The 14,067-nt window shown below is 35.0% G+C and overlaps 1 protein-coding gene across 14 annotated transcripts in view; it reads left to right on the plus strand.

Moving 5' to 3' along the window:
* DOCK7 (dedicator of cytokinesis 7) overlaps window positions 1-14,067 on the plus strand; it is a 227,342-nt gene that overhangs the window by 48,905 nt on the left and 164,370 nt on the right. For all 14 annotated transcript variants that reach the window (XR_013401315.1, XR_013401316.1, XM_015141107.3 and 11 more), the window contains exons 8-12: window positions 699-765; window positions 2,243-2,392; window positions 3,608-3,688; window positions 5,733-5,898; window positions 12,056-12,198. Coding sequence is in view for 12 of the 14 variants with exons in the window: in XM_015141107.3 (XP_014996593.3) it covers window positions 699-765; window positions 2,243-2,392; window positions 3,608-3,688; window positions 5,733-5,898; window positions 12,056-12,198 (607 nt within the window). In the remaining 2 variants the exon portion in view is untranslated. The remainder of the gene's footprint in view (window positions 1-698; window positions 766-2,242; window positions 2,393-3,607; window positions 3,689-5,732; window positions 5,899-12,055; window positions 12,199-14,067) is intronic.

Below are 14,067 nucleotides of genomic sequence, written 5' to 3' on the forward strand. Positions count from 1 at the left end.
AATACAAAAAACTAGCTGGGCGAGGTGGCGGACGCCTGTAGTCCCAGCTACTCCGGAGGCTGAGGCAGGAGAATGGCGTGAACCCGGGAGGCGGAGCTTGCAGTGAGCTGAGATCGGGCCACTGCACTCCAGCCTGGGCGACAGAGCGAGACTCCGTCTCAAAAATAAAGAAAAAAAAAAAAAAATTTGTTTGACAAGTGCATTTGTGCATAAAGTCTAGATGGATTGGGCATTAAACTGTTAATTATGATTCTTTGGATGCTCCTGTTTTCCTCTGAATATTCGGATGTGTTTTCTAAGATTTTTGCCTTGAATATGTTATTTATAATCTGAAAAAGAAAACATTAGGCTTTTATTTTTAAAACGTATTTAAAAATGAACATATATACATATATAAATGACCATGTTAGAAAGTGATTAGTGATTCAGAATGGACATAATATGTCATTAGGCTTTTAGGCAGTTTGAGTTTATTTGTAGCTGGATAAATTAATTAGGATTAACTAGAGAAGATAAGGTTGATTTAGACTCAACGATATGCATAGAAGAGTGTATTTCAGGAAGAAGTTTTAATATAGGCAAAGGCACAGGTGTGGAAAAGTGCCAGGTATTGTGGTAATGTAGTTTTGGAATCAGTTTCTCTCCAACTGTGTTTTTGTATTTATTTTTAAATTATTTTATCCTTTTTCTTCATAAAGGTTTGAAATTGAAATTGAACCCATTTTTGCAAGTTTGGCTTTATATGATGTCAAGGAAAAGAAAAAGGTAAAATTATATAATTTGACCATAGTCATTTGTCATAATCATTGGTTTTGGAAACCTGTTTTGTTTTGTAAGATTGATTTTTTTGAGAATTGTTAAACGTAGATCTTTTTAAAAAGGAAATAGAAATTTATTAGGACTAGTTAAATATTTTTTTATTATAAATTACTGTAATTGAAAACAGGTTATTGTTTCACTGAAAGAATTCTAAAAGTAAATAGCAGAAGCAACTTTAAGAAATAGAAAAGACAATACAAGAAAAGCACTTTTGGCAAGCAGTACCTAACGATAGGAATGACAATGACTGTGAATTTTTATTGACATGATTTTCAATTTCTCACCAACTAAAAGACCATTTTTGTGTGTTTTACATATTCTGTTTTAATGCTCTTAGTTTTACCATCATATAATCATTAAATTTAACTTTTTGGAAGGTTATTTTACAACATTTCTTAATTTAATATTCTAAGACTAATATGTAGTAGAAACCTGAAGTGCTGACTGGGTGCTTGTGGCTCACATCTGTAATTGCAGCACTTTGGAAGGCCAAAGTAGGAGGACTGGTTGAGGCCAGGAGTTCAAGACCGGCCTGGGCAACGTAGTGAGACCCCCCCATTGCTACTAAAAACAATTTAAAATTACAAAAAGAAGAAAGGAAACTTGAAGTGCCCTCAGTGACTTCTGCTGCCAACACAAGACATATTATGGATTTCTTTAATGGAATTCTGCTCTAGCAACTTTTATTTGCTAACTTGAAACTGCTGAGATATTATTCATAAATTTTTTAAAAACTCAATTTGGAATCCATCATCTCAATGATAATATCTTTGTGTACTTTATTAGAGGTTACTTTTTTTTTCTGAGATGAAGTCTTGCTCTGTCGCCAGGCTGGAGTGTAGTGGCGTGGTCTCAACTCACCGCAACCTCTACCTCCCAGATTCAAGTGATTCCCCTGGCTCAGCCTCCTGAGTAGCTGGGACTACAGGCTTTGCCACCATGCCTGACTAATTTTTTGTGTATTAATAGAGACGGGGTTTCCCCATTTTGGCCAAGATGGTCTCAATCTCCTGACCTTGATCCCCCTCCTCTAATTAAAAGAATTTGGAATATGGTTGTTTAGAATATGCTTATTGTATTTTCCAAATAGCTTTTAGACTTCTTTTACTTTGATTTAGTTATGTAAAGATTGGTCTCAGTGAAATATAAGTTTAATATTAGAGTATAATATCCTACTATCTGTAGATAAATAAGTAATGATTTTTTTGAGAATTATTTAACACGAATGTTTTTAAAAAGAAAATAGAAATTTAATTTATTAAGATTAAATGTTTTCTTATTATAATTACTGTAATTGAAAACAGGTTATTGTTTCATTGAACGAGTTCTAAAAGCAAGTAGCAGAAGCAACTTTCTTTTAATTTAAGAAATAGACACTGTAAAATGTACAGATTTTGAAGTTTAACATATTGATATTTTTTAGATTTCAGAAAACTTTTATTTTGACCTTAATTCTGAGCAGATGAAAGGGTTGTTACGTCCACATGTACCACCTGCTGCCATTACCACCCTGGCAAGATCAGCAATTTTTTCTATCACTTATCCTTCCCAAGATGTTTTTCTTGTAATAAAGGTGAGAATAATGTTAAATATATTTGTTTATTTTGTAGTGTCTGTATACTTGTCTGTCAGTATTATAAACTTTTCAAGGGCAAAGATTTAGCCTTTACTTATTTTTTTTTTCATCTTGATATTCTGTAACACAATATTGGACATACACTGTAGGTGCTACCTAATTTTTCTTGAACTCTCTATTAGACTTCTCCAGTGAAACTGAACTAATAGGAATATGTGTGTGTGTGTGTGTGTGTGTATCTCGTATCTGTTTTGATTATTGTAGTTTTTAAATAAATTTTCATATCAAGAAGTATGAGACTTTCAACTTTCTTCTTTTTACCTAAATTTGTTTTGATTATTCAGGGTCTCTTGAGATTCCCTGTGAATTCTAGGATAGGTTTTTCTATTTCTGCAAAAAAAAAATCATTGAGATTTTGATAGAGATTGCATTAAATTTATAGATTGCTTTGGATAGTATTCACATCTTAATGATATCAAATCTTTTCAATCCATGAACACAGAATTTCTTTTCATTTATTTGTGTCTAGTTTAATTTGTCTCAGCAATGTTTTATAGTCTTCAGTGTATATAGATCTTTTACTTCCTTGGTTAAGTTTATTTGTAAGTATCTTACTCTTTTTGATGGTATTATAAGTGATATTTTTTTTTAATTTCCTTTTTCAATTCCTCATTGCTAGTATGTAGATTTTGTATGCTGTAACTTTGTTGAATTCATTTATTAGTTCTAACAGTTTTTTTTTTTTGTGGCATCTTTAAAGTTTTCTACTTAAAAGATCATAGCATTTGCAGAGATAATTTCACTTCTTCCTTTCCAATTCAGATGCTTTACGTATTTTTCTTGTTTAGTTCTCAGGCTTGGGCTTCCATTACTATGCTGAATAGGTGAGGCTAAGGTGGGCATTCTTGTCTCATTCATGATGTTAGAGGTAAAGCTTTCAGTCTTTAACTGTTGAGTATGATGTTAACTGTGGGCTTTTCATATATGGCCCTTTATTATGTTGAGGTGGTTTCTTTGCATTACTAGTTTGTTGAGTGTTTCTGCCATGAAAGGGTACTGAATTTTGTCTAATGTTTGTTCTACAGCAATTGAGATGTCATATATTTTTTTCTGTCATTCTGTTAATGTGTTATATTGATTTTCATATATTGAACCATCCTTGAATTTCAGGCTTTTAAAAGCTTAATCTTAACTTTTTTTTGCCTTTGACAGCTAGAAAAAGTCCTACAGCAAGGAGACATTGGAGAGTGTGCAGAACCATATATGATTTTCAAAGAAGCAGATGCCACCAAGGTAGAATGTCATGCTTCTCATTTCCCCCACATTATTACTATTGTAATTTGGGAGGATACTATACAAAGCAAATTAAAGAATTTTACTAGTACTATATTTTTTTCTGTTGGCCTGCTTCCTATCTTCCTTTCTTCTTTATTTCATTTGTCAGCTAGCCTGTGTCGTATGCTGTGGTATTCTTTAAAAATCTCTTCTATCTCAAAACTAACTGATTCTTTAAATTTTTTTCTTCATGGAGAGAACTAAATTAATTCAGTTTAACTCCTAAATAATGAAAGGTTTTCTTTATTTATAAAATAGTGATATTGATAGAAATTTTCCTAGCAAAATAGAAATATTCTTGGCTTCCATCTGACTGCAGATTATTAAGGAATATAGTAAAAATATAATAGTCTTAAAGAAAAGAAAATACAGCTTTTTTTTTTTTTTTTTGCCATAAGATGGTTAATTTCTAGATTTTTTTTTCTTTTGAGACAGAGTCTTGCTCTGTCACCCAGGCTGTAGTCCGGTGGCGCGATCTTGGCCCACCGCAACCTCTGCTTCCTAGGTTCAAGCGATTCTCCTGCCTCAACCTCCCGAGTAGCTGGAATTACAGGCATGTGCCACCACACCCAGCTAATTTTTGTATTTTTAGTAGAGACGGGGTTTTACCATGTTGGCCAAGCTGGTCTTGAACTCCTGAACTCAAGTGATCCACCTGCCTCAGCCTCCCAAAGTGCTGGGATTACAGGCGTGAGCCACCACGCCCAGCTTAAGTTCTAGAATATGTATAAACTTATAAAAGCAAAAAAAACGTTGGATAATTGATAACAAATTTCAGATACTATGTGTTAGTTACAAGAATACAAGCGATCTTTGGATCTTTGAACACAAGATTTAATACTGGAACTTCCTGGAGAAGTATGCTTGAGGAATACTAGGTAAGCAACCCAAACCCAGAAAATGTTTTGCTGTTTTCCCAAGATTCAGAACAAGAACTGAGCTTTTTCTGTAGATCTGAGCACATGATATTTTTTTCTTGATCCTTGATTACCTGGCTGAACTCGTGGTTAAAGTATAGTATTCTGGCTGTCTCCAGGTTGTCATTTTACATATTAAATTTGCTCTGTTACATAGTGCTCTTAGATATACTAGCAGCTTATTCCACTCTTTGCTTATATTTACATACACTGATAGAATTAAATATACTTGAAGTATACTTAAAACAAGAACTGTTTTAGAGGTATAATATAGATAGTAATAAATAGTGCTATCATTTAGTTATTGGTTCATCTTTTTCTAGCCCTTAGTCCCAAAGTAGGACACTGTTATTAGTGTATAGTTCAACATCCCATCTGCAAAGAGTATATGAGAGAGGTAGTATAGGTTTTCAGTCTTAAGAGTGTTGAGTGGCTTTTGCAGGCCACCTTTATATTTGTTTCAAGAGTAGCCTAAAAGTTGAGCTAGCCTCAAGATGTCTTCCAGATATGCTTGAACTATTAAATATTTGGACCATTAGTCTTTTTCCAGTGTTTAGTCTTCTTCTAATACTTTTTACTTTCCTTCTTTTGTTACAACTCTGAGCTTGTTTATCATTGGCCTATTCGTGCTTCCCCACTCTTAACTCATGGTTGTTATAAGTTAGGGACTATTTGAAATTTGCTCAGCTACTTCTATCTTTTATAGAGTAACAAAATTTAACAAATTGTAACCTAGAATATTTTGTAGTTCCCAGTTGCTGACTAGACCATGGTTATGCTTCCTTCCTAAAACAAATACTTGCAATACATAATACCTGTTTGGTACTTGCTGTCTTCTCCCCAGAATAACATAATCACAAACAGAAATTTCAAGACTTGCTCTGCACGTACATTTGTAGAATACGTTGAGTTTGTTCACTGCTTAAGATATTACACTAATACATGATCTCTGTAAGGTACAGATTTTTTTTTCATCTCTGCTGGGAATTGAGACTTCTCATCCTTTTCCTTTATGTAGTATGAAATAGCCTTTAATGGATATCTTTCAAGAATAATCATATAATATATAAAGTTCTGTTTTGCAGAATAAAGAAAAACTGGAGAAACTGAAGAGTCAAGCAGATCAGTTTTGCCAAAGACTTGGGAAATATCGCATGCCTTTTGCTTGGACTGCAATTCATTTAATGAATATTGTTAGCAGTGCTGGGAGTTTGGAAAGAGATTCTACAGAAGTAGAAATCAGTACTGGAGGTAAGAGTGTTTTATACAAAACATTTCTAAATGTTTACTTTTTAATTTTTTTTTGAGATGGAGTCTCGCTCTATGGCCTAGACTGGAGTGCAGTGGCACGATCTCAGCTCACTGCAACCTTTGCCACCTGGGTTCAAGCAATTCTCCTGCCTCAGCCTCCCAAGTAGCTGGGATTACAGATGTGCGCTACCACGCCTGGCTAATTTTTGTATTTTTAGTAGAGATGGGGTTTCACCATGTTGGCCAGACTGGTCTTGAACTCCTGACCTCAAATAATCCGCCTGCCTTGGCCTCCCATAGTGCTGGGATTATAGACATGAGCCACGACGCCTGGCCTCTTTTTTCTTATATAAGCTTGTTTCATTTGTAGACTCTGCAATGTGATATTGCATAAAAAGAATTTTCTTTTTTTGCCTTTTTGCCTTTTTCTCATTTAACACCATTATTAAGATAGAATTCACATACCGTATAAGTCACCAATTTAAATTGTACAATACAGCAGATCTTCAAATATCTCATTTTGTTTTTGATTTTTTTATGATGTTGATAAGGAAAAGAATTGATTCCTGTCTGGGGCTACTGTCTGTGTAGAGTTTGCATGTTCTCCCCGTGTGTGTGTGGATTTTAGGGTACTCATTTCCTCCCACATCCCAAAGCTGTGCGCATGAGGTGAACTGGCATGTCTAAGTGGTAGCAGCATAAGGTAATGTGGGTGTGTGTGTGTGAGTACACCTGTGAGGGAATAGCATCCTGTCCAGGACAGGTTCCTGCCTGTCATGCTGGACCCCTATTGACTTCGGTATGTATTGCATCGTATCAGAGAGGCTGAAGAAGAGATGGGGAGCCAGAGAATGAGACCTAGGGTTTACTGAGGGAACTTACATACAGAGTTGCGAGCTGGACAGAAAACCACAGCCATTTGAAAAAGCATGCAGTTTATGTAGCATTTCCCCTTAGCATCCTCCCCCTAGTAACTTCCACCTGAAAACCCTCATTTAACTCAAAACAAAGGACCTTGGTTCCGTGTATGGCCTAGATTTCACTGGATGGGCTAGAGGTTCAGATGTCTTTATCCTCATAGATAAGGAATGAATCGTCAAGTCTGGCCACTCCCAGGTTCCTTAGCTCGGAACTCCGAATACACATTCTTTTTAGACCATAGAGTCATTCTCAGGGTTTGCTTAAGTTACCGCTGTCAGGTGCATTTGCCATACACTGCCTTCTTTCCTGAGCTGCTGGAACAGGCTTTGGCCACTTGTGACCCTGAACTGGGATAATTGGGTAAATAATTATCCTACTTATTTTTAATTAATCTTTCTTAAATATATATATAGTGTACATTTATTTGAATGTTTAATATTAGAAGTGTTTTGAGTATTTATTTAGAAGTTTGATGAAGTTTTTGTGACCAGAAATATGCTGTAGGGACTTAACTCTTGCTTATATCAGTTAACATATGGTAAAATTGATTTGTTATACAACGTATTGCTTAAAGTCACAGTTTCAAAGAACTGATCCGTGATGTTAAATGAGGACTTACTGTACGGTGTTTTCTTGGTATATTCATAGGGTTCTGCAACCACTACTACAGAATACTTCTGTACCCATCTTGGAACACTTTTGTACCCATTAGCAATAGTCACTCCTCATTCCCCCAGTCTTCCAACCTGTCCCTAAGCAACGTTTAATATATAGTCTGTCTCTATAGATTTGTCTATGCCAGACATTTCATACAAATTGAGTTGTATAATATGTAGTCTTTTCTGGCTAGCTTCTTCCACTTATCATAATGTTTTTAAGGTTCATCCTTGTCATACCATGTATTGGTATTACTTCTTTTCATTGCCAAATGATAGTCTGTTGTATTGATATGCTGTATTTATTTATCAGTTGATTTGGGTTGTTTTCTACTTTTAGTTTATTATGAATAATGTTTCATAGTGTTGAAACGTCATGTACAAGCTTTTGTGTGGACATTGTTTTTTTCTTAGGTATGTAGACATATAGCTAGGAGTGAAATTTCTGGGTCATATGATAATTCTGTGCTTAATCTTTTGAAGGACTGCCACACTGTTTTCCAATTTGGCTGCACCTTCAAAAATTCCACTAGCATTCCACTAATGTATGAAGGTTCCAGTTTTGCCATATCTTTACCAATATAACATATTATCTGCTCTTTGATTATCGTCATTCTAGTGCAAGTGAAGTGGTACTCATTGTAGTTTGGATTTACCTTTTCTTCATCACTAGCTATATTAAGCATCGTTTGTGTGTATTGGCTATTTGTGTATCTTTCTTGGAAAAATAGGTATTTTTAACCTTTGCTCTGTTTTTAATGGCTTTTGGTCTTTTTATTATTTATGAATAGTTAATGCCTATTTTTTAAATGGGGTTTTAACCTTCTTGGCATTGAGTTGTAGGAGTTCTTTATATGTTCAGGATGCAAATTCCTTACCTAATACATGATAGCAAATATTTTCTCCTAGTCTGTGAGTTCACTTTTCTTGATGGTATTGTTTGTAGCACAGAAGTTTTAAATTTTGATGGAAGTTACATTTTTCTATTTTTTTCTTTTGTCACTGTGCTTTTGGTGTTTTATCTAAGAAACCATTATGAAATACAAATCAAAATTTACTTGTATGTATTCTTGTAAGAGTTTTATAGTTTAAGCTGTTACATTTAGGTTTCTAATAATCCATTTTGAGTTAATATTTGTATATTGTGAGGTAGGTGTCCAGTTTCATTTTTTTATGTGGATATCCAGTTGTTTCAGCACCATTTATTAAAAAGGCTATTCTTTCCCCGTTGAATTGTCTTAGATCCCTTATTGAAAGTCAATTGACCATTCATGTGGGGTTTATTTCTGGACTCTCAATTCCATTCCATTGATGTATTTGCCAATGCTGTACCACAGGGGTTCCTAACCCCCAGGTGGCAGACAGGTACCTGTGTGTGGCCTCTTAGGATCCGGGCGGTAGAGCAATAGGTGAGCAGTGGCTGAGCGAGCATTATCGCCTGAGCTCTGCCTCCTCTCAGATCAGCAGTGGCATTAGATTCTGTTAGGAATGTGAACCCTATTGTGAACTGTACATGCAAGGGATCTAGGTTACGTGCACCTTATGGGACTCTAATGATAAATGTAATGTGCTTGAATCATCCTGAAATGATCCCCCTACCCCCATGTGTGGAAAAATTTTCTTCCGTGAAACCAGTCTTTGGTGCCAGAAAGGTTGGGGACTGCTGCTATACCGAATTACTTTACCTTTGAAGTAAGTGTTGAAATTGGGAAGAGTGGGTCTTCCAACTTTTATCCTGTTTCAAGATTTGTTTTGGAAATTTTGGGTTTCTTTTATTTTATTTTATTTTTGAGACAGAGTCTTGCTCTGTCGCCCAGGCTGGAGTGCAGTGGCCGGATCTCAGCTCACTGCAAGCTCCGCCTCCCGGGTTTACGCCATTCTCCTGCCTCAGCCTCCCATGTAGCTGGGACTACAGGTGCCCGCCACCTCGCCCGGCTAGTTTTTTGTATTTTTTAGTAGAGACGGGGTTTCACCGTGTTAGCCAGTATGGTCTCGAGCTCCTGACCTCGTGATCCGCCCGTCTCGGCCTCCCAAAGTGCTGGGATTACAGATTTGAGCCACCGCGCCCGGCCAGGTTTCTTTTATTTTTATATAAATTTAGGACCAGCTGTTAGTTTGTGCACAAAGGCATCTGGGATTTTGATAGGGTTGACTTTGAATCTCTTAAGTCAATTTATAGATTGTTGCCATTTTAACAATTTTAAATCTTTGAATCTATGAACATGAAATTTTTTCATTTATTTAAATCTTTTTCATTTTTTTCAGTGTTGTGTCATTTTCAGTGTACAAGTCCTTCTCGTTAAATTTATACCCTAGTATTTTATCGTTTCTTGATAATATTTTAAATGGAATTGTTTTCTTAATTCTGTCTTTAGAATGTCCATTTCTAGTGTATAGAAATAAAATTGACTTTTGTATATTGATCTTGTACTCTGAAACCTTTTTGAATTTGTTTACTAAATTCCAATTGTTATTGTTCATTTTTTTCCCCAGATTTTTAAGGATTTTCTGTATACAAAATCATGTCATCTGCAAATAAAAAGAGTTTCACTTTTCTTTTTCAGTCTGGGTGCCTTTTATTTCTTTTTCTTTTCTGTCTTTATTAGAACCTCTTCTGCAATGTTTTAGAAATGACAAGAGTAGATATCCTTGTCTCATTCTTGACTTTAGGGAAAATGCATTCAGTCTTTCACCATCAAGTATGATATTTGCTGTTGGCTTTTCATAGATGTATTTTGGTAGATTGAGGAGATTCTCTTCTATTCCTAATTTTTGAAAGTGTTTTTATCATGAAAGTCTGTTAGATTTTGTAAAATACTTTTTCTTCCTCTATTAAAATTATTTGTCCTGTATCCTTTTAATATGGTGTTCCATCAAATGATGTGGTTTTTGGATGTTAAATTAACCTTAAATTCCTGGGAAAAGTCTTGCTTGGTCATGGCATGTAATCTTTTTTATGTGTTGTTGGAGTCTGTTTGCTAGTATTTTGTTTAGGATTTTTGCATCTATATTCATAAGGTGTATTAGTCTGTAGTTTTTCTTTCTTTTGATGCCTCTGTCTGGTTTTGGTATCAGGGTAATGCTGGCCTCATAGAATGAGTTGTGAAGTGTTCCTTCCATTTTTTTGGAAGAGTTTTTGAAGGATTGGTATTAATTCTTTGAGAGTTTGGAAGAATTCACCAGTGAACCTGTCATGGCCTGGTCTTTTCTTTGTGGTAAGTTTTTTCATTACTAATTCGATCTCTTTACTTGTTTTGGGTCTATTCATATTTTCTTTCATCTTGAGTCAGTTTTAGTATAAATGCTTTGTATCTTTCTAGAAATTTGTCCGTTTCATCAAAGTTATCTAGTTGGTAGCTAATCTAAGTGTTGGCCTACAGTTGTTCATAGTATTGCTGTATATTCCTTTATTCCTTTTACTCTGTAAAGTCAGTAAATGATATCTCTGATTTCATTCCTGATTTTAGTAATTTGAGTCTTCTTCTTCTTTTTTTTTTTTTTGTTCATCATTTTAGCGAAAGATTTGTCAGGTTTATCTTTTTGAAGAAACAGTTTTTGGTTTAATTGATTTTTCTTTGTGGTTTTTATAGTTTCTATTTTCCTTATTTCCACTCTGTGGTTGTCTCTTTTGTAGCCTTCTGCTGGCTTCGGATTTAGTTTCTCTTCTTTTGAGGTTTGTTGAAGTCTGAGGTTATATTACTGATTTGAGATAGTTATTTTTAAAATAGACATTAATAGCTGTAAATCCTCCCCCCAGCACTGCTTTGGTATGTTGTTTTTGCATTTTCATACCTCTTAAATACTTTCTAATTTCTGTTATTCCTTTTTCCATTAGCTATTTTTTAAATGTGCTATTATACTTACACACATTTGTGAATCCCCCAAATTTTCTTCTGTTATTGATTTATAGTTTAATTCTTCTGTTGTTGGAGAACGTATTTTGTATGATTTTAAACTCTTTGACTGTATTGTATCTTGTTTTATGGCTTAGTATATAGACTGTTTTATAGAATATTCTTTAAGTGCTTGAGAAGAATGTGTATTCTGCTCTTGCTTAGTGTAGTGTAGTGTAGAGTAAATGTCCATTAGGTCTAGTTTGTTTATAGTTTTGTGCAAGTATTCTATTTCCTTTTTAATCTTCAGTCTAGTTCTATTGGTTTTAAAAAATAGGATGATCTTGCAAGTACTTTGAATACAAGTTATCTTACAATTTTCTTTCAAACCAAAGAGCTAAGACTGAGGGACGAGTAATGATGACTAAAATTTCCCTTGTGGTAAATATTTTGTAGTAAATACATACTTCCTCTATAGCTGCTCTTCATGGCTCATCATTGGTCACGCCCATAGATCTTTGCATGTTAGAAGCTTATTTTTACATTTGTGATGTTACAAAAAGACAACCAGAAGATTTAGGTACTTTGTTACTAATCTCTCCAAAAGCAAATTCTCCTACTATGCTTGATATACTGGGTGGGTAATTTTCAATTTAATAGATTCTTCCTTGTGTTTGGAAAGCTACTTTAAAACAAAATTTAAATTTTGTGAAAATGAATATTTTTTTGTTTTTAATTCTTTTGTAGAACGAAAAGGGTCTTGGTCAGAGAGGAGGAATTCTAGTATTGTTGGCAGACGATCACTTGAAAGGACGACAAGTGGAGATGATGCTTGTAACTTGACGAGCTTTCGACCAGCTACTCTCACAGTGACAAACTTTTTTAAGCAGGTATTGTTCTGTCATGTAGGAATTTTGGGGAGATGTTTGTGCATGATTTTTTTTTAGTTTCAGAAAGGTAGTAATTGTACTGTACATGTATGCGAGGGTGATTCCAGGAAACTTAAAAACTTTAAAAATAATAAAAGCAACTGTAAGAATGAGAAATGATTTATATTGTTCCTATTATTTTAGCATTATATTTATTTAAATGTTGAAATGTTGGCCATGACTAATAATGCATCAAAATCCATCTTTCATATTTGTATCCTGTTTTTTTTTGCCACGGAGTCTCGCTGTGTTGCCCAAACTGGATTACAGTGGCACGATCTCAGCTCACTGCAACCTCCGCCCCCCGGGTTCAAGCAGTTCTCCCTGCCTCAGCCTCCTGAGTAGCTGGAATTACAGGTGCCCACCATTCCCAGCTAATTTTTTATTTTTTATTAGAGACAGGGTTATGCCATGTTGGCCAGGCTGGTCTTGAACTCCTGACCTCAGGCGATCCGCCTGCCTTGGCCTCCCTAAGTGCTGGGATTACAGGCGTGAGCCACCATATCCAGCCTGTATCCAGTTTCCAAATTGTTAATAGTGTGACTTTTTTTAAACATTGGTTGTTTATGAATTTTCTTTATGAGAATGAGTCTGTGACCTGCATGTCTTCCCCACAATTTCTGGCCTAAACTACCGTATTCATAATATATGAAATAAAACTTTCAGGCCCTAGTAGTGCATTTTGTACTAAAGTGAGGTCAGGGTTGTTTTTAGAGGTTAATGTATAGATCCAAGATGTTCTCTATCAAAGATGTTTTTACTCTTTGCAAACCTGTTCCCTTCACTTTTAACCATGAATCAAATCTGTGTTTTTCCAGTGCCAGTCATGATTCTTAATGATAATGAAAATCGGCTTAGTAGATAACACCCAGGTTAAAAAAGAAAATAAAACATGAGTAGAATAGAAAAAATAGTGCATTGCATGTAGTAAGGTTAAATATTACTTAAGGGAGTCGTTTCCCCCCTCCCCCTTTTGTATGAGCATACACGTGTGTATATGTATATCCTAGATTTTGATGTAAAATGGATTCTGTGTCATGAATTAAGATCAGAAAATTTTGAAAGTCTTTGTTGTAAGTGACTAGGTGACTAGAACCTAGTATATATAGGAATGGGGAGAAAATTTGTGTTCACGTAACAAACTGGAGTAGTATGTGATTTGGAGTGGATTAAGGGAAAATGCTAATAATTCCTTCAAAATTCCTTTTTCTGAGATGTTATTCTGAGTAAGAAGAGGAAATCCTGGCTTACTGATATCTCATAACTTGAGAGGGCAAGAATCGAGGGTAGACCTCAATTGAATGGAACTCAAATAGACAGGTAGCAATCTACTTGAAGTCCCCTTCACTGTTACATATCAGTAGTATTCACAGGCAGCTGCTCTGAGAAACTCAGGAAAAAAAGCCAGTGATAAATGTCTCAAATGGTATTGGTCTTTTTATTATGGACAGTAATAAAAGAGAGTCTAGAGAAGACTACACTTGCATAAAGTGATAGACCAGATATAGCTATGGAAATGGGGCAGTAGATTTGCTACAGTGACACAACCTTGCAGGTATGTTACTTCCCCCTCTTTCTACTTCTTCAGCTACTATACTACTTCTGCTGGTATTTCCTTCCACAGCTTTCTTTTCATTTCTTTAGCCTGTTATTTATCAATAAATTGGTATTGTAAGCTTAAATCAATAAGCCATCCACCCCCTGTCTATTTATCCAACAAGTATTTTTTGAGCATTCGTCACCATGTTCTGGATGCTGTTTTGAATACTGTTACTATAACTGTGAAGTAGCACAAAATGATTGTGAAAACTTAAAAATAAATGATTGCTG

The sequence above is a fragment of the Macaca mulatta genome, chromosome 1, assembly GCF_049350105.2.
Source record: "Macaca mulatta isolate MMU2019108-1 chromosome 1, T2T-MMU8v2.0, whole genome shotgun sequence".
NCBI lineage: Eukaryota > Metazoa > Chordata > Mammalia > Primates > Cercopithecidae > Macaca > Macaca mulatta.